The sequence below is a fragment of the Macaca thibetana genome, chromosome X (assembly GCF_024542745.1).
Source record: "Macaca thibetana thibetana isolate TM-01 chromosome X, ASM2454274v1, whole genome shotgun sequence".
In the NCBI taxonomy this organism is placed as follows: domain Eukaryota; kingdom Metazoa; phylum Chordata; class Mammalia; order Primates; family Cercopithecidae; genus Macaca; species Macaca thibetana.
The window spans coordinates 114,387,009-114,414,844 of record NC_065598.1 but is presented as its reverse complement, the minus strand read 5'-3'; the positions used below and the strand labels follow the sequence as shown (position 1 = coordinate 114,414,844).

Below are 27,836 nucleotides of genomic sequence, written 5' to 3'. Positions count from 1 at the left end.
GGCTTCGCGAGCGACAGTCGCACGGGGTGACTGGGACCGCTGACGGTTGCGACTGCGGCGGTTGGAGGGAGGCGACGACGGCGGCGTAGGCGTTGGCGGCAGCGGCAGCGGCGTCGGCGTCGGCGGCGTCGGCGGCGGCGCGGGCGGTAGTCCCGTTATCCCAGCGGATCGTGAAGTAGAGACGAACGGTTCCTGAAGCTCCCGGTAAATGCCCTCCGCTCTGTCCTCAGAGAAGGCAGCCACGCTGGGCCCTCGGTGGGGATTGGGGAGGGGCTGCACAAGAGACCCGAGTTGCCCCGCTTGCCTCAGCAGAGTCACGTTTTCCAGAGTAACGCCGAGGCTCTTCCAGGTCCACTCTCCCCTCACCCCAGACCCCGCTGCGCCAGGGAGCGCACCGGAACCCACTCGAGGGCTCACCCAACCGCTGCTCCGGCGAAGGTCGAGGCATTCCCCTGGGGCACGTTGGCAGTGATATCCTGCTAATGGGAACTGAAGGTGCCCTCTCCTGCTCGACCGGTACGCCAAGTGCCCATCATTAGCAGGTCTCTGCCGCCGCCGCCCCCTGATGACCCTCATCCTTGGCTTTAGGGACTTCTCAAGAGATTCTGAGTCTCGGCTTGAGGTTTCCAGCGGGGTGGATTAAGACCGTTTTAATCTGACCGTGACTTGCTCACCCACAAGTCTTTCGGGATGCAAGATCCTGAGCTTGGGTTGGTGGGCAGAGAGGCGAGGGGAAGAATCAAGTTGGGGAGGCCCATGCTATAGGATATGCATGCCATACCCGCACTCAGGGGAAATCATAGTCGTGGTCCTTGGGACAAGTGCCGCCTTTTGGTCTCCTGCTTTTTGTGTTTTTATTTAAAGTCGACCATTACAAGAGGCAGAATTTTCTAGTGCTGCTAACTCTGAGGGATAACAAACGTGTACTGGAACGCTGGGTTCCGGTATGGGAAACAGGTTAGCTTTTGGGCCTCTTCTTGGTGTCTTTTCTAGATTGAGAATATGGTCTCTTGGCCGGGCGCGGTGGCTCAAGCCTGTAATCCCAGCACTTTGGGAGGCCGAGACGGGCGGATCACGAGGTCAGGAGATAAAGAGACCATCCTGGCTAATACGGTGAAACCCCGTCTCTACTAAAAAATACAAAAAAACTAGCCGGGCGAGGTGGCGGGCGCCTGTAGTCCCAGCTACTCGGGAGGCTGAGGCAGGAGAATGGCGTAAACCCTGGAGGCGGAGCTTGCAGTGAGCTGAGATCCGGCCACTGCACTCCAGCCTGGGTGACAGAGCGAGACTCCACCTCAAAAAAAAAAAAAAAAAAAAAAAAAAAAAAAAAAAAAAAAAAAAAAAAGAATATGGTCTCAAAGATCATGCCCATTTTGCCCTGTTTTCCTGCCTACCTCTGATCTAACCTTGGAACCTCATGCTGTTGAGAGTGTAAACTTGTGCAGTGCTATTGGTAGTGCTCACTCTTCATGCTGAGAAAACCATTTTTTGGAAAAATATGTTGGGACTTCTCAAATTCTGTTTTGTTGTTTGTTTGCCTTTTGAAGCATGTGACATTCCAGCAGTTACATTTTTCTGTGCTCTGGTTTTTTTGGGGGAGGGGAGAGAGGCCAGGGGAGGCCTTCAAAACATGGAGTAACTTCCATGAAGGCATTTTTCCTTCAACCATTGTGGAGCACAGAGGAAAGCGACTAGTGGAATAGGCCTGCTGGCGATGGTGCCAAGAGGATCCCAGCTGCCACACACATTAGGATGGATGGGGCTGACTTGAGGTGGAGTAACATTGGGTGGGAGGGGGGCAGGGCCTGCAGAGTCCACCGTGGCTTTTGTAGTTGCTTTCCATTTTGTTCCAGCCAAAGAGTATACCTGCAGTGCAGCCTGTTTGTCCAAGTTCCCATCATACACTTACGTGAAGAGAGTGGCCTTTGCTGGCTTTATGTGTCATCTCTACCCACAGTAAGAAAGGCGAGGTATAGAGATTAGAGAACATGGAGATGGCAATGGTGGTGGTGCTGATGTGTGTGTGAGAGAGAGACTTATTCCAAACAGTGAAGCAGTTTATCTTCCCAGCATGCATTCCTACCTTTGCTAGAGACAGAGACTTTTGCTGAGTTATTTCAGATCCAGGGCGCTGGTAGTTGTCCAACTCTCTGATTCAGTGTACACTTGGGTCTGTGGGTTCTATGTTGTATCCAACATGCTCCTGGCTTTAAGAAGCTATAAAACCAAGCTGTGGGCTGAGGCAGGCTAATGCCTGGGGTGCAGTTAGAGCAAATGTGGACATCATGGAATCCAGTTGCCCTTTGCTCAGAAGAGACAAAGGGCTGGAGCACTTGTAGAAGAAGAGGAAGGTCAGTGAAAATTTAGTAGTCATAATAATAATGAAAATTTACTGAACACTCACTGGAAGTTAAGTACTTTACTTGGATCTTTTTTTTTTTTTTTAATACTTTCCAAAGTGTTGTCTTTTATTTATTTATTTATTTTTATTATACTTTAAGTTCTAGGGTACAAGTGCACAACATGCAGGTTTGTTACATATGTATACATGTGCCATGTTGGCGTGCTGCACCCATTAACTCGTCATTTACATTAGGTATATCTCCTAATGCTATCCCTCCCCCCTCCCCACTCACTCCCCACAACAGGACCCGGTGTGTGATGTTCCCCTTCCTGTGTCCAAGTGTTCTCATTGTTCAATTCCCACCTGTGAGTGAGAACATGCGGTGTTTGGTTTTCTGTTCTTGGGATAGTTTGCAGAGAATGATGGTTTCCAGCTGCATCCATGTCCCTACAAAGGACATGAACTCATCCTTTTTTATGGCTGCATAGTATTCCATGGTGTATATGTGCCACATTTTCTTAATCCAGTCTGTCATTGATGGACATTTGGGTTGTTTCTAAGTCTTTGCTATTGTGAATAGTGCCACAATAAACATACGTGTGCATATGTCTTTATAGCAGCATGATTTATAATCCTTTGGGTATATACCCAAAGATGGCTGGGTCAAATGGCATTTCTAGTTCTAGTGGATTATTTTAATTAATTTATTTATTTGGAGATGGAGTTTCACTCTTGTTGCCCAGGCTGGAGTACAGTGCACAATCCCAGGTCACTGCAGCCTCCATCTCCCGGGTTCAAATGATTCTCCTGCCTCAGCCTCCCAAGTAGCTGGGATTAAAGGTGCACGCCACTGCACCTGGCTAATTTTTGTATTTTTGGTAGACACGGGGTTTCACCATGTTGGCCAGGGTGGTCTCAAATTCCTGACTTCGAATGGTCCACCTGCCTCAGCCTCCCAAAGTGCTGGGATTACAGGCGTGAGCCACTGCACCAGGCTGCATCATTTTATTTAATCCCACCTGTAAGATAGGCACTATTATCATCTTCTGAAGCTCAAAGAGGTTAGGTAGCATGCCCAAGGATGTCACCAAGCTGGTCAGTGGCAGAGGCGGGATTTGAACCCGAATCTGCTTGACACCAGACCTTGAGCTCAAAAGCATTTTGGTTTTTACTGTCACAGGGAAGGTTACATAAAAGAGGTGAAATGGAGCAAGGTTTTGAAGGGTGAGTAGGCTTTAGATGAGGAGAGGGGATATTTGGCTGAGGGGATCAACATCTTTAAAGGAACTCAAGGAAGATTGGCCCAACTAGAATGGGGGATGGACACAGGGGCGTGGTGAAAATAGGACTGGCAAGGTAGGCCCTGGGCCACTGCTCAAGGGAAACAAGCCCCCACTTGGGAAGTTTCACACTCAGGATTAGCTTCTTGTCTTATTGTGTAATTAGGAAATTGTCAGACATGCAGTGAAACTGTCTCTGTGAAGGGTGAGTAATCTTAACACACAGGAATGCTGTGGACCTTATTGTGAAGCATTATCCATAGATGGTAACTTTCCTCAGGCCTGGGGTTGAAAGCCCGCTGTGCTAGGGCCCCAAAGAGACATTCTGGTGGGCCTTGCTGTTCTTCATCCTTTGCTTGCACTCAGGTTTTCTGTTTGCTGAATAGTTGATGTGTATAGGATCTGGGTCAAAATGATTAAAAGAAAAATCAGGGAGAATAAAAACAATTCAGAAGTGACTTCCTAAAAGATAGCATGTTAAGAATATTAATCTGGAGTCCCAGAAAGTGCTCCATATGTTTTAGACGGGCAGGTATAAGCCGCTCTGTGTTGGCATTTGAGATGGGGAGTTCTTTGTTGTGCAGGTCTGTTTAGGAACTGCAGGGCAGTTAGCATCGCTGGCCCCCTGCTAACCAAATGGCAGTGGTGTCCTCCCCATGCTAGTTATTGTGACAGATACAACTATTTTTATGCATGTCCCAACACTCTTGAAGGGAGCAATACTCACACACTTAAACATGACTGGAGCCTATTCTCAGGAATTCTAACACTCATTTCATGTGAAAGAATGTTAAAACCATTATTGCTTGTCTGTAGCCCAAAGTACCAAATGTCTCTCCTGACATTCACCATTTTCTTCCTTAGATTCCAGTTAATTGTCTCAATTTCTTTCTCTTTCTAGACTCAGTTGTTTGAGGGTGACTCTTCCCTGTGGTCCCCAAAGTGTCTTAAAGGTGCTTGGTAGGTACACTTAAATTAATCTCAATGTTCACTGATTAATGTTAATAGGTCTAGGAGTCAAAATGAACAAGCAAGTCTGCATTATCATTTCACTATGGGTCTTTAGGTGCTGTTATTAGTATTTTAAGTATGGAAATATACTTTTTTTTTTTTTGAGACAGAGTCTCACTCTGTCACCCATGCTGGAGTGCAGTGGTGCGATCTCGGCTCACTGCAACCTCTGCCTCCTGGGTTCAAGCACTTCTCCTGCCTCAGCCTCCTGAGTAGCTGGAATTACAGGCGTGCATCACCACGCCCGGCTAATTTTTGTATTTTTTAGTAGAGACAGAGTTTCACCATGTTGGCCAGGCTGGTCTCGATCTCCTGACCTTGTGATCTGCCCACCTCAGCCTCCCAAAATGCTGAGATTACAGGCGCGAGCCAGTGTGCCCAGCCGGAAGTAACACCTTTTAAATGTGGTTATTGAGCAAAGTCTCTGTTTTACATAAGATTTAGCATTATTAAGTTCCTACTGTGTGTTAAGTACTGTTCTAGGCTCTAAAGATATAATGGTGAACCAGACAGATGCAGATTAAAAAAAAAAAAAGGTTAGCAATGACACACGATGATCAGATGGTTTCTGTGTTATAGTGAAAATAAAATGGGGTGATAGACTACCAAGTCACAGGGGTGAGAACAGTGCTATTTCAGAGAGTGTTCAGGGCAGGCTTCTCTAAGCAGGTGACATCCAAGTCAAATGAGAGCAAAGAGAAAGCACCAGCCATGAGAAAATCTTGGAGGATAGCCCTTCAGGCAGAGGGAACCACAAGAGCAAAGTCCTGAGGAGTGAACCTGATGCATTTGAGGGGCAGTAAAAAGGCCAGCGGGGTGGGATGGAGAAAACTAGGGTAATAAGGGAGAAGGGTACAAAGCTGAGTTGAAAGAGGTGGGCAGGGGCCGTGTTTTGAAGGTAAGTAGTTTGGATTTCATTCAAAACATGATGGAATGCCGCTGGAAGGTTTTGAACAGAGGAGTGACATGATCTGACTTAGGTTTTTAAAAATACGACCTTGGGCCGGGCGCGGTGGCTCAAGCCTGTAATCCCAGCACTTTGGGAGGCCGAGGTGGGCGGATCACAAGGTCAGGAGATCGAGACCACAGTGAAACCCCGTCTCTACTAAAAATACAAAAAATTAGCCGGGCGCGGTGGTGGGCGCCTGTAGTCCCAGCTACTCAGGAGGCTGAGGCAGGAGAATGGCGTGAACCCAGGAGGCGGAGCTTGCAGTGAGCCGAGATCGCGCCACTGCACTCCAGCCTGGGCAACAGCGTGAGACTCCGTCTCAAAAAAAAAAAAAAAAAAAAAAAAAAAAAAAAAAAATACGACCTTGGCTGTTGTGTAGAGTAGACTCTGTAGGGGCAAGGAAGGAAGAAGAAGGACCAGTTAGGAGGCTGTTGCAGTAATCCAGGTGAGAGATGACAGTGGCCTGGACTGGGGGGTAGCAGTGAAGATGGAGATGAATTTGGGATTTGTGGTAAAGGTGGAGTCAAAAAGACTTTAGAAGGATTAACTCCTAGGTTTTGAGTCTAAGCACCTGGGTGCAGGGTGGCTCTACTTAGGGAGCTGGAAATCACTGGGAGTCAGGGGAGCAAGTGTGAGGTGGAGGACAGGTTTAGGAGATGCAAATTAAGGGCTCTGATGCACTTGTTAGGTTGAGATGCCAATGATACATTCAACTGGAGACATTGAATAGGCAGTTGAATATCAATATAAAGGTTGGCTGGAACTACAGCCTACATAAAATTAAATGCAGATTAAAGCTGCTTTAAGTTGTCATTTTATACTAATAAAGGTAGCAGAAAGAAAAATGATAATGATCCAATGTGATCAGGACTGCAGGGGAATCAAGTATGTTAATGCTGCTGATGGCCTAATAAATTGGCTTTTAAAAATATTTACATAAGACCTGGAACGGTGGTTCACACCTGTAATCCCAGCACTTTGGGAGGCCGAGGCGGGCGAATCGCTTGAAGTCAGGAGTTTGAGACAAGCCTGGCCAACATGGCGAAACCTCGTCTCCACAAAAAAAATACAAAAATTACCCGAGTGTGGTGGCATGTGCCTGTAATCCAGCTACTCAGGAGACTGAGGCATGAGAATCACCTGAACCCGAGAGGCAAAGGCTGCAGTGAGCTGAGATCGTGCCCCTGCACTCCAGCCTGTGAGACAGAGTGAGACTCTGTCACATACACACAAAAATAATAATAATAATAAAAACTTTACACCAAGATTTCCATAGTAGCACTCATTCTCATAATAGTAGTGTAGAGCAGTGGCAGTACTCTTTTGGAAAGAGTTATGCTCTTTCAAAAATAATTGAAGACACAAATCCCCAGGGAGAATATCCAACTAAATATATAGTAAGTATAGAATTTCTATGTAATTTTTCTCTATATAGAATTTCTTTTTTAACAACCTTTAATTTTTATCGACACATTGTAATTGTACAAAATTTCTAGAGAAACTCTCTATAGGCATGAAAAATGAGGAATTGTGATGACCATATCAATATCTGGAATTGTTAATAAAACAGGTGCAAAAATCAGATCATGATGGCATGTAAGTACAATGGCGTAAATCTTACTTGCTGTTCGTGCTGAATATTGTTAATATACAGTTGTCTTAATTTTAAAACAATTTCATTCACTTTTGACTTTGTACCTGTTTCTCTCTGGCAGTGTTCCCTGGTTAGGATGCCATAACTTCATTTTGGTCCACTGTGAAGGGTTCAAGTGAATTGTGGCTTCTCCAATCTTTCTTCCCTTGATCACATTTTCAGCACGAGGTATTGGGTAATATCCTATTCTGTGGGACTTGTAGTCAAATAAGTTTACCTTGGGATTTTTAAAAGGTTGGGAAATACTGTTACTCTTAAAAACTGGGTAATAGTGCAAAGCAGGGTCCCATGTGAAGGTTGCTTTTGACCTGTAGGTGGCGATTGGTGGGCAGGAATTTTGTTGGTAATTTTCAGATTGTGGAAATACAACTGAGAAGCAAAACACTGGCAACTTCATGATATGCATTTCCCACAAATAATACTCTGATTATTCAGTGATTGAGGCAAAAGCATGGAAGATAGCCACATTCCTTTAATTCCCTGATAGCTTTTTTTTTTTTTTTTTCATGAGAAGAGAAAGCAGTGAGTCTTCTTCAGTAGCATTGTTTATTAATCTAAGGTATAAAGTAGCACTCCTGGCTGGAGGTGTCTGGAGAGAGGTGTTCTTCAATAAAAATGTTCCTGGTGCAGACGAAGGAGCAAAAGACCAAAAGACTGGTCAGATAGGTCTGCTTACTGCTCTGTGCAGGTTTTTAAAAACAGCTTCTTCCCTTGTTATCTTGGAATGACTCCTGTACACACTTGCTTAGAGTTAGTTATGTGAACGCATTTGCACAGAAAGGCCAACACAAGACTTTTCTTCAGGTTAATTTATTTTCTATTAGCCTCAGAAACACTCAGAACACGTTGCTTTCACAAACGTTACCACATACAGGAAACTTTAGGATGATGTTTTAACACAAGGAAGAGAAAACAGGAAATTGAGTTGCTCAGAGTTAAATGAATATGAATCCAGCTTTCTTCATTTCAGGATCGAAATTCCACATACTAAACTCTACCTTAGAGCTGATTTTCTCTGAATGGTGGTAGAAGAGATCCTCTCTCAGTAGGACTCTAATATTTCGTTGTTGCAAATTTATCATTGCCGAATGGCTGTGGATCTCCAAAAATCCCTTCCATTCTGCCCAGAAAGCCCCCAGTGCCCCCATAAGCCCAGACCATTTTAATTTGGGAATTTGGTCATTTGTTGGGTCATATATTGGCTATATTCTTATTATTGCAAAACTGAGTGCCACTCATTTTAATGATGTGATTTTTAAATTATTCAAGATCAGAGCATATGGTCAGTCTCAGTTTTAAAATGTTGTTGACTTAATGACGTGTCAGAACACTTGAACGTCCATGCATGGCATCTTGACTGAAGAACCATGGAATGTTTTTATTTGGTCAATACATACTGGGATTCTGTAGTAGCCAGAAAATTGAAAATTGACTAGGTTAATTTGACCCGAATAAATTCTGGCTTCCCTGCTATTTCCATAAATATGTTGTATAATTGTATACATCTTAAATGTTTTCAAAATGACTAACTTTAAGATTCAAAAGCCTGGAGAAAAAAGAAAGGTAGCAAAGAGCTACTTTTAAAGAGGATATTGCATAGATGGTCCTATTTTTTCCACTGTTTTTTTTTTAAAGTACCTCATTCAAATGGCCTTTCTAATACTGTGTCAGCAAATGTTTATGAGAGTGAGAACAAGCAAGAGAGAATGAATAGGTGGCTACTTTGCTGATTACTCAAGTGCTTTTAAAGTTTCAAGTTATATTTCTGATCTAAAAACCCTGAGATGTATTAGGTGAATCTCTCCAGTATCTCCTGAAATGGGAGAAGATATTGGAATGTCTTAGGATGCAGACTGTGCAGAATTTATTGAGGTTTCACTGCTGGTTAAAACGAACATTTTAGGCTTGTGACAACATCTCCAGTCTATTTCCTTTTCTCTATTCCCTTATCCTACTGTTATTCAATCAGCTTTGCTACGAGATATAGAGGCAAGGAAGATGAGGTGACCGTGTTCCCTGATAATCTCTTAGAAATGTTTTGGCATTGGGAACATGTTGAGTGAAATGTTTTAGTAAAGCTACATACACAAGATACTGCTAGAATGCACACTGTGTAAACATTATTAAATAACTATAATTTTTAAGGTTGGAGGAGCTCCCATTTGCTTATGCAAAGATATTAAAGAATAAGTCATCTCAGTAGGGTTGCTTTTAATCATAAGGCTAAAGGAAAGATATGTGCATGTGGGTGGGGAGGATTGGGGAGGTCATGGTGAGCACAATAGAATATGGGAATACTAGAAATATTTATTAAAATTTGACTTTTTGATAATTTGTGAATATCATGATTCTGGCATTTCTTGCCATCAAGGTTTGGTTTATCTAGGCTCCTAAAACTTTGTTTAATAAATTAATCTATGCATATAATAGCGATTGGTGAAAATGATGGGAAAGTTATTAATGAATTCTACCATTACTGTCAATTGAAGCACAGGCTTATTAGAAGGGAAATTAGAGACAAATTAGGTTGTTCTAAAGAGTCAGTTTTAAGTCAAAGCCTAATAATTTGATCTTAGTGATTCCACACATTTTAGTATGTATATTTTGATGAATATATAAATATGCATAAAATACATAACTATATCTACAGTATAATAACTAAGCCTAGATTGTATTTTTGTATATTTGGCTTAAACAGGGTTAAAACCAAGGATTGTGTTGGGGAGAAAATCACAAACCCTTTTTTTTTTTGAGATGGAGTCTCGCTCTGACTCCCAGGCTGGAGTGCAGTGGCACGATCTCAGCTCACTGAAACATCCGCCTCCCAGGTTCAAGTGATTCTCCTGCCTCAGCCTCCTGAGTAGCTGGCATTACAGGCGCCCACCACCACACCATGCCCAGCTAATGTTTATATTTTTAGTAGAGACGGGGTTTCACCATGTTGGCCAGGCTGATCTCGAACTCCTGACCTCAGGTGATCCATCTGCCTCAGCCTCCCAAAGTGCCAGGATTACAGGCGTGAGCCACCATGCCTGAACTAGTTGAGTATTTTCCAAAAACATCTGTTTGCTTTTGCTGTGTTATAAATTATCATTTATGAGTTAAACGCTCTGCAGCTAAGCCAGGAGTGGTGGCTCACGCCTGTAATTCCAGCACTTTGGGAGGCTGAGGTGAGAGAGGTGAGAGGATTGCTTGAACCCAGGAGTTTGAGACCAGCCTCAGTAACATAGAGAGACCCGTCTCTACAAAAAATAAAAAATTAGCTGGGCGTGGTGACATGTGCCTGTAGTTCCAGCTACTCAGGAGGCTGAGGTGGGAAGATGGCTTAAGCCCAGGAAGTCGAGGCTGCAGTGAGCCTTGATTGCACAACTACAGTCTAGCATGGGGGACAGAACAAGGCCCTGTCTCAAAACAAAATATTTTGCAGCTAGATCAGTGATTGATGAGGGTAGGGAGGAAATGTGGAGGGACAATGGGTATTTTGACTACCTTGATTGCAGTGATAGTTTCATAGGTGTGTATACACATGTCAAAATTTACCAAAACATACAGTTTTGATACATGTGTAGTTTATGTTATGAAATGTGTAGTTTATTATATATCAATTTTGCCTCAATAAAGCAGTTCTAAAAGATAAGTTCTGCAGCCCATTGTGTAGCTAGTATTGCAATTGCCAAGTGAGCCTGTGATATTCAAAGTCCTGCTCTGGTCTCCCGGGCTTCCATTATGACTCACACAAACTTTGACTATGGGTTCAAATGCCTATAGGCATTTATAGTGATGGCAGAAAGAGGGGTGCTTTTGGTGGGTGAATGGAGTTGCTATTGTATTAATCTGTTTTTTTTACTATTTTCTGGACAAGTTGGTGTCAGCAGTTATAAATTGCTTCCTTTTAATAGCTTGTTATTATCATCCGAAGTTCCTCTTTTTAATTAAAAACAAAGTACAAAATTAATACATTCTTATTATAAACATTAAAAAATTGAAGCATTAAGAAATGTACAACATGGGCATATAGAGTAAAATAATGGATTGGAGACTCCAAAAGGTGGGAGGGTGGGAGGGAGGTGAGGATTGAAAAATTACCTGTTGGGTACAATATACACTATTCAGGTGATGGGTGCACTAAAAGCCCAGATTTCACCACTGCACAATACATGCATGTAAGAAATCTGCACTTGTACTCACTAAATATCTAAAAATAAAATTACTCCCTTCCTCTCTTCCCTTCCTTCTCCTCCTCCTCTTCCTCCTCCTTTTTCTCCTCCACTTCCTCCTCCTCCTTCTCCTATATTTTTTATTAGTTTTCGACTTGAGGTCTCCTTAAGGAAGAAGCATCACAACGGGAGTTGGTTGTTGTGCACCTATGTCCCAGTCACTATGCTAGTTAATTTTTAGTGACTTAGAAGAAGTTGCCAATGACACTGCTATAGCAATGAAGCCATGCCATATATAAAAAGTTTACTTCTTAGTTCATACTAGGTCCTCAATATATTTTAAAAGTAAGATTAGATAATTAGCCCTCTATTTTGGGAGAGTAATTTAAGATGAAATATTTATTGACATTCAATTTTAAGATCTAAAGCCTGTGAACAACTATGAAAGATATGAGAAGAACAAATGCCTTAGTCTGTTGTCATTTTTGTCCTTGGGAAACAGGAATTTAAGTTGTGAGGATTTTAAAGGAGGTCAGCTTTTTTTTATTTTCAAAAACAATTGGGTCTTCTTGGGAAAATCAGTTTGTTCTTGTAGTCATCCATTTTACCCAACATTCTTGATTATACGTAATTTGTGATAATTTCTAAATATCAAATCCATTATAAAGGAATTTAGAAATTGGCCTCCATGAAGCTACTTAAAATAATGTAACCCAGGCTTTGAAATCAATCCAAGAGAAGCATTCTACAGTGTTTTAAACAAAGGCAGTATCACTGGAGCAAATGGAAAGCTTGACAAGCCTGATTACTTTGAAGAGAGTAACTCTGTTTTGGGTGTATATTTTCTGGAATGTTTTTAAAAAACTGTTGCTTTATATTAGGTTGTGTAAATAAATACCTAATGGTTATAAATAAATGTTAGAGTTCAGTGTATCTTAATTGAATATCACATTAATTTTTCTCCTAGAGGGGCCTTAGTGTTGACCCTTATTGCAAATTACAGCAAACTAACTGGAGTTTTTCCATTTTGCTATTTAGATAATGCTTCTGGAGAAAGAAAACATGTTTATTTTCATATCATCCCATTTCAGTGTTGCTGTCATAAGGATTTCTAGAACATAGTATCTTAGATACTGCTTTTGATGACCTTTTATAAAATCAGTCTATACAAACCTTGTCTTCTAAAGGAAGTTAACTTGGATTGTCCTTTAGGGGTAGTTATTAAATAATTATGTACCTATGAAGTTAGCCAAGACTTCGCAGTAAATTTTGTGTTAGAATTTCTGTCATCTGGCCATATATGTTTGGGTCTAAATTTCCCTAAAGTTGACATTAATGAGAAACTCTGGTGACATAGAGTCTGGATATATCCACTCAGAAAAAACTCCTTTATTGGGAAGTGCTATTTAAATTAAGCAAATAGAAGCTTAAATCTTTAATTCCCAGCATTAGTGATCTTGTTCACCTTAGTACTGCTTCAAATAGTTTGTTAATATGAAGTAAACAGCAAGCACTCATGTTTTGGGATTTTTCCAGTCCCAAAGTAGAGGACAAATTCACTTTGTCACTCATTAGAAAAGGCTGTCTCTTCTTAACTTTAACTTAGAGATCAATTTAGTTAAAGTCAACAGACTGGAGGAATAAGAGTAGATATGTCCATTTTAGACTTGGAAACCAACCTGGACAAGGGATGCTAAGTCAGGTGCATGGGTTAGAACTATAAGTTCTATGCATGTTCGGTGCATGTTCATTAATGTGCCACCCTTGCCGTGTTTGTGTACCATCCCCAGCAGGTTTTTAATGGGGCTTTACATTTAAGATCAATTGTATAATAGATTAGAGATTTAGAATCTTGGCTTCTCAATGTATGGGCAAGTGATTTAATTTTCCTGAAACTGTCTGAATTTCTCCATCTGTAAAACAGGTAGGCAAATACCTACTCACAGGTTGCTTCATAAATCAAATGAGATAACGTAAGACTACTACCACTAATAGATAATATTATAGCTTATGTTTATTGAGAACTTCCTTTGTGCCAGGCACATTCTAAGGATTTCGCCTGTACTCACTCATTTAATCCTCCCCCAAATCTTATTATCTCTATTTTATGGTTAAGGAAACTGAGACACAGTATATACTCTTTGAAAGCTCTAAAAACATTAAACAAATATTATTAAATAAAGATTACATATTATTATTATTATTCACTTATAGAACAGATATTATTATTTTAATAGGCTTTATTATTTAGAGAAGTTTTAGGTTCACAAGAAACTTGAGCAGAAGGGGCCTGGTGTGGTGGCTCATGCCTGTAATCCCAGCACTTTGGGAGGCTGAGGTGGGTGGGTCACCTGAGGTCAGGAGTTCGAGACCAGCCTGGCCAACATGGTGAAACCCTGTCTCTACTAAAAACACGAAATTAGCCGGGTGTGATGGTGCACGCCTGTAATCCAAGCTACTCAGGAGGCTGAGGCAGGAGAATCACTGGAACCTGGGTTGCGGAGGTTACAGTGAGCCAAGATCAGGCCACTGCACTCCAGCCTAGGTGACAGAGCAAGACTACGTCTCAGAAAAAAAAAAAAAAAAAGAAAATTGAGCAGAAAATATAGAGGTCCCACATACTCGTGCTCCTACACGTGCCTAGCCTCCCCTGTGATTAACATCTTCCACCAGAGTGGTTATATGTGTGACAATCAGTGAACCTACATTGACACATCATCATAACCCAAAGTCCATAGTTTACATTAGAGTTCAATCTTGGTGTTGAACATTCTGTGGTTTTGGACAAATGTTAATGACATGTATCTATCATTACAGTATCATACAACATAGCTCCAACTGCCCTAAAAATCCTCTGTGCTCAGCCTATTCATCCTTCCCTCCCCTCTAATTCATGGCAGCCACAGATCTTTTTACTGTTTCCATAGTTTTGCCTTTTACAAAATGTTATGTATTAGGAATCATATAGTATGTTGCCTTTTCAGATTGGCTTCTTTCACTTAGGAAGATGCACTTAAGTTTCTTCCACATATTTTCATGGCTTGATAGCTCATTTCTTTTTGGGGCTGAATAATAATCCATTGTCTGGATGTACCATGGTTTATTTATCCATTCACCTACTGAAGAACATCTTGGTTCCTTCCAGGTTTTGACAATTATGAATAAAGCTGCTATAAACATTATATGCAAGTTTTTGTTTGGACATAAATTTTCAATTCCTTTGGAGAAATAACAAGGAGTGCGCATTGCTGGATCATATGGCAAGAGTATGTTTAGTTTTGTGAGAAACTGCCAAATCGTCTTCTGAAATGACTGTACCATTTTGCATTTCCACCAGCAATGAATGAGAGTTTCTGTTGTACCACATGCTCATTGTGATACTTCTTCCTTAAGGAGACCTCATTTGGTGTGGTCAGTGTTCTGGATTTTGGCCATTCTAATAGGTGTGTGGTGGTATCTCATTGTTGTTTTAATTTGCATTTTCCTGATGACATATGATGTGAAGCATCTTTTCATATGCTTTTTTGCCATCTGGTGTATCTTCTTTGGGGAGGTGTCTGTTAGGGCTTTGGTCCATTTTTAAATCAGATTGTACTCTTATTGTTGAGTTTTAAGAGTTCTTTGTATATTTTAGATAACCATTCTTTATCTGACATATCTTTTGCAAATATTTTCTCCCGGTCTGTGGCTTGTCTTTTTATTCTCTTGACAGTGTGTTTTGCAGAGCAGAAATTTTAAAATTTAATGAAATCCAACTTATCAATTATTTCTTTTCTAGAATGTGCCTTTGGTGTTACATCTAAAAAGTCATTGCCATATGCAAGGTCTTGTGGATGTCTAAATGTTCCAGCACCATTTTTTGAAAAGACTATCTTTGCTCTGTTATATTGTCTTTGCTCCTCTGTTTAAAGATCAGTTGACTGTATTTATGTGGGCCTCTCTGGACTTTCTATTCTTTTCTATTGGTGTATTTGTCTTTTCTTTTACCAAACCACTATCTTGATTACTATAGCTTTATAGTAAGTCTTGATGTTGGATAGTGTCAGTTCTCCAACTTTGTTTTTTTCAATATTGAGTTAGCTATTCTGGATCTTTTGCCTCTCCATATAAACTTTAGAATCAGTTTGCCGATATCCACAAAATAACTCACTGGGATTTTGATTGGGATTACATTGAATCTATTGATCAAGTTGGCAAGAACTGACATCTTGAGTCTTCTTTTTCGTGGACCACATAGTTAGTTTTTCTTTACCTTGTATAGATCTTGTACGTATTTTGTAAGATTTCTAACTAAGTATCTCATTGTTTTGTGTGCTAATGTAAATGGTATTGAGTTTTAAATTTCAAATTCTACCTGTTCGTTGCTGTTATATAGGAAGGCTATTGGCTTTTTTGTATTAACCTTATATTCGGAAGCCCTGCTGAAATAACTTATTATTTCCAGGCATCAGAAGATATTATTTTAATTCTACTTGTAGTATAGTTTTTCTTATCAATTTGTTCTAAGTCCAGCAATGCCAACACCATTTCACAATCCAAATCTGTATATTACTCCGTCTGTATCAAAATTTTCTCTTTCGCTCTCTAAGGTGGTCTGAGGACACCATGACAGTCACAGCGGTGTATGATAACTCTGAGGCAACAGAGCTCTGTGCAGCTCAGCACCTCTACCTCAAGCCCATAGCAAAATTGTTGATCAGCATATTGCTTCCAGGGAGTCTAGAACCTGTGAGGCCCTTCTCTAACTGGGAAGTTCTTGACCAGCTGAAGAGCCTGATTTGCCCTGACCAGTTCACCACAGTTTGGCTTTCCAATAGTACAGAGGACTTCATTCGATTTGAGGGTGAGGCTGAGACCCGAAGTTTGGTTCAGATCCTGAAGGCAAAGTTACATGGGAAGATTATCAAGTTAAATGGTTTGAAAAAAGACTTAAAAGTAGTGGCTACAGATGCCCAGGGAGAATGGGAGCACTTCCCCAAGGGAAGAGAGCCCTTGTTGAGTGACGGGGCTGAAGGACCATGAGAAGAGCCCAGATTCCATATATTTTGAAGACTTGCCCTGTAAATGGTTTGCACCTAAAGGTTCTAGCAAGGAGAAGCCATGTGAAGAGATCCTTTGGGTAGTCTTTGAAAGTTTTGGGAAGATCAAGAATGTGGATATCCTTATGCTTGGCCCCTACAGAGAAGTGATGACTGACAGGAGCTTTGGGGGTTTTAGCTTTGGCTTACAGACATTTGAGGCCTTCATACAGTACCAGGAGGCAACTGACTTTGTAAAAGCCATGCAGTCCCTTCGAAGAATGAAACTGATGCTTAAAGGAGATGATGGGAAAGCTCTGGCATGTAACGTTAAGGTAAGAAGTAGCCAGAGTTTCTTTTATTTTCCACTGTTCAGGTGATCCTGAGTAAAAGCTGGAAGGAAGCATCTAGAATAAATTTTCTTAGACCCTACCAGGCTCTGATCAATAGTTGATATATAAAGACTTTTATTATTTTTAATACATGGATGTTTAGGAAGAAAAACAATGCTGATTTGAACACTCATTCTTGTGCTATCAGGCATGCTGCCAGCTGTGACTTTAAAGTGATGGTTCTTATAATCTGAGGCTCTGTCTCAACTACTTGAGGGCATTAAAGAATTCTTCATGGCCCCTGTGGAATTATCTCATATGCTTATTATATTTGACAAGTTGCTGAGAGAGAGGAAGAGAGGAATACATACAATTTGAAACCACATGGAGGTCGGTTGTGGTGACTCACGCCTGTAATCCCAGCATTTTGGGAGGCCGAGGCAGGCAGGTTGCTTGAGGTCAGGAGTTCGAGACTGGCCTGGCCAACATGGCAAAACCCCGTCTCTACTAAAAATAGAAAAATTAGCCAGGCGTGGTGGCATGCACCTGTAATCACAGCTACTTGGGAAGCTGAGGCATGAGAATTGCTTGAACCTGGGAGGTGGAGGTTGTAGTGAGCCGAGATCACGCCATTGCATGCCAGCCTGGATGACAGAGTGAGACTCTGTCTCAAAGAAAAAAAAAAAAAAAAAAAAAGAAACCACATGGAGAGCAGTTTTTTCCCTCTTTATTCCTGGGTCACAACTTAAATTTTCAGGATGTCTGTTAGGTAAACTGCTAAAACATAATCCTAACAAACTTGGATTCTTTACTTTCAAAATCAGCCTGTCTACTCCATCATGTCATCTCATTGATGTCTACATGTTTCGTCATCTCCTTCTTGAAGTCTTAACCCAGCAGTGGAAAAGATGCAACTAGACTCTCCTTTTTCTGTAAATCAGTCTTTAGCATGAATTTGGACTTTCAGCTTCCAGTGTATGAGTATGTGTATGTGTGCGCGCACACGTGTGTATATGTAGCTAGTTATAGTAAAATGTGTATTTTAAAATTATGAGCTATTCAGCCAGGCAAATGATATAGCAAATACTGTCATGACCACCCATGTACCACTGCTCAGCTTAAAAAATAAAAAATTAGGCTCCGTGCGGTAGCTTGCACCTGTAATCCTAGCACTTTGGGAGGCCAAGGCGGGTGGATCATGTTGAGCTCCAAGACAACATAGCAAAACCTCGTCTCTACAAAAAATACAAAATGAGTCAGGTGTGGTGGCTTTTGCCTGTGGTCCCAGCTACTTGGGAGGCTGAGGCTGGAAGATCGCTTGAGCCGGGAAGCAGAGGTTGCAGTGAGCCAAGATCATGCCACTGCACTCCAGCCTGGGCGACAGAGCAAGAACCTCTCAAAAAACAAACAAATAAACAAAAATAAATAAATAAGTAATAAATAAATAAAACATTACCACAAGATGAGAGACCACTTCCCGCTGTCCAGTGTCTGGTTTTAATTTTCTTGTGATTTGGTTAACCAAAAATTTTAACCTATTTTATACTATTTTGTAGTATCTCAGTCTGATTTTCACTTTATTTCAAGATTTGAAAAGTTGTTTACTAATCATGATAGATCTTCTCTCTCATCCGGTTAGTTTTTGTGCATCTTTGTTCTCCCTGCACCACAGACACTTCTGATTATTTTTGTTCCCGATGATTAAAAAAAAAACTTTAACTCATTTGATCTTTTTAATGAACCAGAAGTAACAGACTGACATTTCTCAGCCTGTGCCTATGATGGCACTGTGATGGTGTCTATGACCATAATGTAAAGTAAGCTCCTCAGGGTTTTTTTTTTTTTTTTAAACAGCTTTATTGAGGTATGACTGACAAGTAAAATTGTGTAAAGTTAAGGTGATGATTTGATATACTTATTCAAGGGTTCTGCCAAAGAAAATCCTCAAGCTTACAAGTACTGTTTGGCTGGTGGCTGAGAAGCAGTAGGAATATGAGTACTGGGACGCAGAGAGGACATTTTGAATTGAATTGATTTTGAATTACCATGTACCATCTTAGTTTTATCTTTCTGACCTGGGACGTGCTCAGCCAGCTGGCAAACTTTTCTAATGAAACTTTGAATTGTTTTGGAGCAGGTTACGTCTGATACGACCAAACACTTTGGGGAAGGAGCTGTAAGGAGGAGAAATCAGGAAAGGCTAAAATTACAAGAACTAGAAGAAGAAAGGAAAAAAGAAAAGAAAAGAGAAGAGGAAGTAGCTGAAAGGTGTGTAGACCAACTTTAATGAAGATTTTTTTCTTTGATTTAGGGATTAATCCTTTTGGATGAACAGCTAGACTTGGTAGATAACATTGAGATGGGGGGCAAGGATTGGAGCAGATTGGAAAATGCCATTGAAAGCTACAGTCTTTCAACTGTGCTGTTACAAAACCAAAATAGCAAAACTGTTGAAAACAAGAGACTTCAAAAAAATATGTTTGTCAAGGAGGACAAATAATGAGGAATAATAGAACTAGCTAAATTAAGATGTCTGGAAATAAATGATTTTTTTAAAAAGGGACCAGAAATTTTGTAGTAAAAATCCTAGCCTGCCAACTTAGGAATTTTACCAGTTTACCAAATATTATCAAAATGTCCTAGCCTACTAATTTAAAATTCTCAAGAATTTAGGGCTGGGATGGAATTTCTTCTATAAAATGTTCAGTAATCAAGCTAACTTGTATGCAAGAAAGCATGGATTGATTGGGAGTATTTTTCTTGTTGGCCTAAATTCTATCTGTGAATTTAAGAAGCCTCCATATATATTCTTTCTTTCTTTCTTTCTCTCTCTCTTTTTCCTTCCTTCCTTCTTTTTCTTTCTTCTTTTTTTCCTTCCTTCCTTCCTTCCTTTCTTCCTTCCTTTCTTCCTTCCTTCCTTTCTTCCTTCCTTTCTTTCTTTCTTCCTTCTTTCCTTCCTTCCTTCCTTCCTTCCTTCCTTCCTTCCTTCCTTCCTTCCTTCCTTCCTTCCTTTCCTTCCTTTTCTCTCTCTCTCTCTCTCTCTCTCTCTCTCTCTCTCTCTCTCTCCCTTTCTCATTCTGTTGCCCAGGCTGGAGTGCAGTAGCACAATCTCGGTTCACTGCAACCTCTGCCTCAGCCTCCCGAGTAGCTGGGACTACAGGCTCGAGCCACTATGCCTGGCTAATTTTTGTATTTTGAGTAGAGACAGGGTTTCACCATGTTGGCTAGATTGGTCTTGAACTCCTGACCTCAGGTGATCTGTCCGCCGTGGCCTTCCAAAGTGCTGGGATTACAGGCGTGAGCCACTGCACCTGGCCTCTTTGTATTTCTTTCTTTGAGCTTATTGTTGATGTCCAGTTCAGGAGTTTGAGTCTAGAAGGGGCTATTGGATTGCCAAAGGTTGCCAGTCGAGTACAGATGAGCCAAAACTATGGAGCTTTGAAAATTAATTTTACTTCCTGGCCCTTCCTCATGCATGTTTATTCTTTTATTCTTTCATATAAATTGTAGCCATTCAGAAAAGGAGATAAGCAGGCTCACACCTGTAATCCCAGCACTTTGGGTGGCTGAGGTGGGAGGATCACTTGAGGCCAGGAGTTCAAGACCAGCCTAGGCAACACGGGGAAACCCTGTCTCTACAAAAATTAAAAAAAAAAAAAAAAAGCCAGGCATGGTGGCACACACCTGTAGTCCCAGCTACTCGGGAGGGCGAGGTGGGAGAATCACTTAAGCCCAGGAGTCTGAGGCTACAGTGAGCTATGATTGTGCCACCGCACTCTAACTTGGGTGACAGAGCAAGACTCTGTCTCAACAAAAAGGAGATAAAGAATACCCTTCCATGTGTCCCTTTCTTTTTTTACCAGTGGAATGATAGGAATTACTTGAGGTCATGTCTGTGAAACTTGGCCAGAGCTTGAGCCTAATAAATATAACTAGTCCCCCCCAAATCCAGGCTGAACATCCAATTTAGATAATCCTCTGACTTTTGGCTAAGTTCTGACTTAGGTAATTGTCTCTTCTTTCCCTTTCCCCACATTCCCATAAGGGCCTAACTGAGACAGTTCTAATTTTCAGGAAACAGAAGCCCAAAGCCAAAGCTGAGGCACCTCAAGAGCCGGACTCTTCAGAGGAGTGGGAGAAGAGGCAGTACCTAGTGTCTCAGAGGCGAGTTGAGGCACTTCGGTTCCTAAGTGTACTCCTGAGGAACATTTCAGGAAGGCTATTGCCAAATTGTTCTTCAAGTTTGGTAGGTACTCGCCTTTCTGAGACATTACCTTTGCATTTGAGCAGTGGTCTCTTGAAAATTCACTCCATGGAAGACTCATTGCATCCACTGGGGCTTATTTTAATAGGCTGACCTCTAACAACCCAATAGTAGTTTACAAAAGGGATATCCACATTCTCTAAAGGAGTTGCGTCCCAACTCTTCCATTTGACTCTCTCTCTCTCTCATTCTCTCTCTCTTTCTGTTTCTAAACTTCAGGACAGTATTACCCAGAACATTTAGCTAGTGTGTCTACTTTTCTAAGTTCCTAATGGATGTAACAGAAAAATGCCAGAGGGAAGAAACGGATGGGGGGTGGATGTTAGGTGTTATTAACCTTACTTTTCCACTCATCTGCAGTAGGTTTGGTAGAGTCTTGAGACTTGTAACAAGCTCATGATAGTCTAGTTTTAAACTATTTGATAAGAAATTACTCACCCCACAGAGCAATTGTTATGTTTGGAGAGTTTCATTTTTGGAAGGTGTTTCTCCCCCTTCCTGACCTCTTAAAGATAGCCAGATTCTGCAGATGTCCTGGATTAAAAGCCAGAAAAGCTGCCAAAGTGTTCATTTAAAAATCCATATTCAGTGTTTTAAAATATGAATAGTAAATGCCATTAGGATTACATAAATTTTATGTATATTTGCAATCTTGACCTTTTTCTCATTAGTGTGGACAATCAAACTTAGTGAAATCAGGATCAGAAAAATGTCACATTTACATTGATAATAAGGCTAGCTGGATCTCTTTTCATTTTCCTTAATGACCTCTGAGGGTGACTCCTCCTAAAGAATCTATCTCTATGTGTGTGGTGTCTGATTTCTTGGCCTCGTAAATACTAATATCCATTATGCAGTCCCAGGTTCTAATCCCAGGTAGTGTGTAGGCACTGTGCTCTGATGTGTGTCAGGTGTCAGTGGGAGCACAGTACAAAGCCTCCAGCAGGATGGGGCCTGTGGGCAGCACCTTTCACCTGCTGTGCGGTTATGGAGAGCAGATAGCACTGCAGACATGATTGCAGATAGAACCATGATCACGGCCACATTTGCTACTTGCTGCCTTGCTTTTTACTGAGCACAGGGAGATGGGGAGGAAACTCAGAGACAGCTTTACCTGCAGTCCATAGTAAGAGGCTGGTATGAAAAGAAAGACAGTTTATCTTTTAAGCTAGTGGACCCTTTTAGATATACATTTCACCCGTCAGTCTTTTCTTGTACTGGGATTTTTCTGGGAGGGCTATAGATCATTTCTTATTCCTCTTTGTATCTCCAGCTCCTAGCACAATACCCGGAACATCAGGCACACTGATTTTCAAACAAGTGAGAAAAGAGTCATGTGCTTTGAAGGCTATGTAAAGTGTGGTGCCTTCTCACATAAGCATGGGCATAGACCTACTCAAAACAGTTCATATTAGACTAAGACATTTAATTTTGCCTTCTATTTCCTCAGTGCAATACTGTTCCTAATTTGGATCTATCCCAGGTATTAGAAGTCTCTTCAGAACAATGTCAGAAAGCACAATTTTTCTTTGGAATTTTTTAATCTGTTTAGTTTTTCATGAGAGATTTTTAATCTTTTTCTTTGAAGGGATCCACACAGTTTAACCCACAGGAGGTCGACATTATTGGCACCAAAGCTAATGCTTCTCGAGGGAACACATTGAAAACTCTGGCGGAAGAAGAGCTAAACACTCTGCATCTTCAAAATCAAGAGGAAATATCAAAATATCAGGTTGCCAAGTCAGACAATAAGCAAAAACAAAAAATGGAGAAAATAACTAGGGATCACTTACAGAAATCTTCCCACTGCCTTGGGGAAGAAAATTTAAGGTATTCCCCTAGAAAACAGAGAACTGGAATATTATTAGGTGATGAAGAATATGAATACGGTTTGTTTTTTGAGCATAACTCCTTAGAGATTACGATAATTAAAGGCCAGTCTCTTGAAAATGAAGATCACCACGGTTCTAGTGAATCCTGTTCCAAATTATCTGGGGGAGGCCAAGGCAGGAAACCTAAGATCCATGAAACAGATGCATTTTTTGACTATCTTTTCAATTATTATGAAGCTCCACAATATACTCGTATCTGCCTAGAAACAAGTCAGGTAGCAGGCACATGTCAGTGGCAGAGGGATGTCCAAACTAAGGGAGATGGATTTCAGATTAGTTTGAGAAAGCGTAGGCATCACTCAATCAATTCGAGCCAAGGGGAAAACCTGGAAAGGAAAGAACAGGTTCAAGAAAATGATAACTCATCAAACGTTTGTACTCAGGATCCTGAGCATAAACGAGGAAAAGTAGATTATGCCAAAGAATGTACTAATGGGTTTAAAACTCATTGCCAGGAGACAGCCCATAAAGCTGGTGGTCAGCTGTCCCCAACTGATGGAAACAGCTGTCTGTTGGAAAAGACTCATACTTATATTGAAGATTCCAAATCCACAAGGAAAAGCCAAGTGTCCACACCCCACGAGTCAATAGGCTTAGATTTACAGTTGACAGATTTCTTAGAGGAAATTAGTAGTGATTCTGAATGCTTCAGTGAAACCCTTAGTATAAACAAAGAGGAGAAAGAGAAATCTGTGGCCACATTTAATAGTTTCTCAGAAAAAGAACCTCTTGACACTGACAAAATGATCACACGCAAACAAAATACAAGGTTGAGTCAGCAGACATTTTTTTCAAAGTGGAGGAGTGATGGTGAGGAAAAATACTCTAATTACAGGTTTAGGACACCAGGCAGGAAGTCTGAGTATGAACCGAAATGGATATGTTCATGGCGTAGGGGTGAAAGTCATTTCATTACACATGAAAACAACAATGACCAAATGAAGGAACAGATAGCTCCCAAATACTTGTTTGACGAAGATTACTACCAGGAACCCAGTTCCAGTTATCTAGAGGGGAGGTTTAGTGATAGTGCATTGGATCAGAAAGTGAACTATGGGCCCTCTCAGGTGCCCGTAACGTCATCAAGAAGGGCTAGGTCTTTCTATTTTGGTAATTTTCACAGAAGAAGAGGGACTCCTTGGAAGTCAGAATATAACCAGAATTCAAGAAGGTTTAGAGGATGTAATTATAACTATTTCAAATTCAATTCTGATTATCACTATAGTAGACAAAATGGTCAGGAGTATATTGACTATGGAAGCTATTCAGGAAATAACTGCACTGGTTCTTTAAATTTTAAATGTTTTGATGGCCACTTAGATCAGGAGTATCTTTTTTCACAGTAAACATGTTACAAGAAGAAAATTTAAAACCAAATGTAGCCATGTAATTAACAACTACACAGCAAGACAGCAGCATTTAAAAGCTTCAGAACCTGTGTGTTTTATATTTCCAAAGCTTGCCAATACACATGGAGTCATTTTGACCTATGCTTTCAACTTTGGCAAGAGAAATAATATTTTGTATTGGACCCTGCTCAAGCTTTTAAATGCTACTTGATCCAAGGATAGACATTTCTATAGTTCAACTAAAACTTTAATTCTATGCCAGTGAAGGAGTAGATTAACATCGAGAGGGGTTGAGATGGCCCTCTATGGCTCCTTAGGTGTCACAACATCATCATTCAGTGTCATTTATCTCCAAAGATGACAACAGTGAATGAATAATGATCCTTTTACATGTTCTTTGATTTGGTCAGAAACACCACGTGCAGCAACAAACTTTCCTGAGTTTTATTTAGAAATAATTGTAGAAAAAAGAGACAACAGTTAGAACATAGACTTCTTCATGACATTAAAGGGTTGCATGAGCATCCACCAGGAGCAAATTCATCTTACTACTACATTTAAATACTCAAAGAGTTGTCTTTTTCAAGACAAAGTCTTGGAAGAAGAATCTAAAAGTGGTCTAGATTGTCCTTTGAGGTTTAAGTGGATAGTATTTAAACCCATTAGCAGAGTTTTTTTTGTTTTTTGTTTTTTTTAAGAACCCCATATCTTTCCATTTTAGAAAAATAGCATGATTGAAGTAATATAACCAGTGGAATTTGCAAAAGGAAATACTGAAAAATTGTGGGGCACCAATAATGTCACTTGAAAAGAGAGGATGTGACTATTCCACTTCAGGTTATGTAATCCTTTCACTCAGGGCTGGGTTACATCAGTCTGTAAAAAGTCACTGAATATCCCCAAACTGAACTTTATTAAACAGTAACAAGTGCCTCTCTTCTCAATCCTTAGTGATGCCACTGAGTTTTTAAAAAGAGTCAAGAGAAAAGCCTACAGTTTTGTAGCTGGAGAAAAATGTGTATGTGTAGGATTTGTAAACTCTCAACATAAGCAATTGATCTTTTTACCTACTAGTTTTTGACTTCATAAATGTTTTTAAATTGGGATATTTTATGGATTCTTGAAGACTTACATTTTAGTGCAGTGCATGTTCTATAGAAAGCTCAGCTGATTCATTCTGCCTTACCTTGCATTTAGGACCTCAGGGGCAATAGATTGCTTTTTTTTTTCCTCCAACAAAACTATGCCTGACCTGGTAATTGAAGACATTAACGAGATTAGAGACTGTTGGCAACAGGAAAAAGTGATTTTAAATCCACAGAAGCAGTAAAGGGCAACACTTTGATATGACATGATTCATTCATACACCCTTAATTTGATATTCTGTAGTAAAGTACCAGCTGGTAGAGCCAGGTAGAATGCCAGTCATTGTAGCTGCCCAGATTATCACAATGTGTGCATATAATCAGCCTTTTGAGCAACCTGGTATGTGAAAGGGCTACAAAATCTTATTTATCTGAAGGAAGAGCCACAAGTTGTTTCATCGATCTCTTCTAATCATAGAGCTATGTTAGTACATGCAAGAAGTCAGAAATGAATGTACCATAGCAGATGCTGTTTATTATTAATAATATAATAACCAGTGGATGATTTGTTGGCTCCCTTGGGTTCAATTCCACTTTCAAGCCAGTGACTTTTCCATCAAAACTAGATTTGGCTTGTCAAATCTGAAAAACACCGCTCATGGGGCAAGTGCCTTGACTTAATGTTCAAAGTACTGTTGTCCAGAGTAGCCTTTTAAACTACTAACAGCTTGTATTTTGTCAGGCAACTTTCAGTAACCAGGTATTATTTTCCTTTGACGAAAACCTGCCTCTTAATTTTTCATGTGTCATGCCATTAAAACAAAGAATATTATGGGTTTGTAATGAGAAGCAGCTATGCTTGTTTTGAAAAAAACTCATTGTCATTTGATTTTTCTTTGCAGAGATTTTGGACATGAAAACAGTTTGCTGCTCAGTAGTCAGACATAAAAATAAATTGCAGAGTACAGCATGTGCAATTTTTATGTGTATTAGAACTGGTGCTAAGTCATTTCTATATAACATTTTTGTCTCTTTTTTTTTCTAAATACCATCCTGGGACTTAGAAGAAAGTAAAAATACTGGTTTTATGTTTACATTCTGAATAACCCTAGACTTTTATATGTCTTATAAAAGAGTCAGCCTTTTTGGTGTGTAGGCCCTAAATGAGGAAGACAACTTATCCTGTACTTTTTAATTGAATGGCTTAGTAAGGAGTAAAATAGAACTAAAATATTGTAACCACCTTCTTAATGAACACTGCTATTTTTTGTTGTGCTAAGTAGTGAATAAGTGTTTTCTCATATCTTTTTCTATGTCCTGTTAAGGGTCTGAACTTTAATCTTTGTCTTAAGGTATTTTCATGTTTTTCGTTGTATGGGTTGCTGGTAGTAATGCAAAAAGACTAAAAATATGTCAATGTGCTTTCAATTTGTTTAAATTTCTCAGGTAGAAGGCCATGTAACCTGGTAATTTTGAAAATAAGAACCAAATAAACATATTTTTACTTGTTGCAAAATTGTTTAAAATACTCATTTTTAAATAAATGCTGATAAGTCCACCTTTGGGGGAAAGTTTCTACTTACAGTATGCTGCTTTGTGCTATTGTTGATGATCTCTTTTCTCATTTGCATTGTTAGAGAAGTAATACATATTCCATTGTCAGATATATTAAAAATAAAATTATCATAGTGAATATTGTTCATTTATCACATGTATTGGCTAGCATGTTGCACATCCACAATAACATTTTCTGTGGAAATACAGATGCCTGATTTTAATATCGTTTCTATGTCACTTTTCCTGTTTTGTGGAAACTGACATTGTCAGAGTTCATGGGACTAAAGACCATAGTTTTCTTTTCATTTTGGACAAACTGAAATCATATTTAGATTTAAGATGATCCTCCCTTTAGCACATTTTATCAGTGCTAATAAGAGGTAGCAAAATTGACTCCATGGAATTTCACCTAATTCCTTCAGCCCTGGGTGTCTTGGGCCACACATAAAATACACTAACATTAATGAGAGCTGATGAGCTAAAAAAAAAAAAAAAAAAAAAATTGTAAAAAAAAATCTCATGTTTTAAGAAAGTTTACAAATTTGTGTTGGGCTACATTAAAAGCTGTCCTGGGCTGCATGCAGCCCGTGGGCCATGGGTTGGACAAGCTTGCTCTAGATATTTTCCTCTTGGCCTGTTTAACTTAGCCTAATCTTCACATGCACATGAGATTTCAGGCTGCAAAGGTGGGCCCAACTTGTCTCCCCCACTCCCTCTCCAAAGCATAAGGCATAATATGTTACATGGCACAAAACAGGCACTCAAACATTTGGTGAATGAAACCAAGTGGGAAAAAAAAGAGCACATTAAAAAAACTCACAAGTACCTGCAATGTGGTTTGATAACATGAAAAATTGAAATTTCTTTGGTTCAGGGAGTATATCTCTTGTAAGAAAACTCTGCCAATGTTAACATTAAAATGACAAAACACTAATAGGTTGTCT

At 40.2% G+C, this 27,836-nt stretch overlaps 3 protein-coding genes across 4 annotated transcripts in view; 2 read left to right on the top strand and 1 right to left on the bottom strand.

Moving 5' to 3' along the window:
* Positions 1-27,836, bottom strand: part of NDUFA1 (NADH:ubiquinone oxidoreductase subunit A1) — a 970,503-nt gene that overhangs the window by 615,337 nt on the left and 327,330 nt on the right. The gene's annotated exons all lie outside the window — the stretch shown is intronic.
* LOC126946098 (A-kinase anchor protein 17B-like) lies at positions 64-27,189 on the top strand. Of its 2 annotated transcripts, none has more exons than XM_050776101.1 (4): positions 64-204; positions 18,883-19,013; positions 20,820-20,991; positions 22,598-27,189. In XM_050776101.1, exon 4 carries the CDS (start codon positions 22,775-22,777, stop codon positions 24,245-24,247), a length of 1,473 nt encoding a protein of 490 aa, XP_050632058.1. In that variant the 5' UTR covers positions 64-204; positions 18,883-19,013; positions 20,820-20,991; positions 22,598-22,774; the 3' UTR covers positions 24,248-27,189. The 2 variants fall into 2 exon arrangements, with proteins under 2 accessions (XP_050632058.1, XP_050632059.1); XM_050776102.1 differs by lacking the exon at positions 64-204 and adding an exon at positions 2,887-4,584.
* LOC126946123 (A-kinase anchor protein 17B-like) lies at positions 15,250-16,831 on the top strand. The gene is given in 2 exon segments (XM_050776135.1): positions 15,250-16,408; positions 16,410-16,831. Coding segments are annotated over 2 exon segments (792 nt in total). The 5' UTR covers positions 15,250-16,000; the 3' UTR covers positions 16,794-16,831.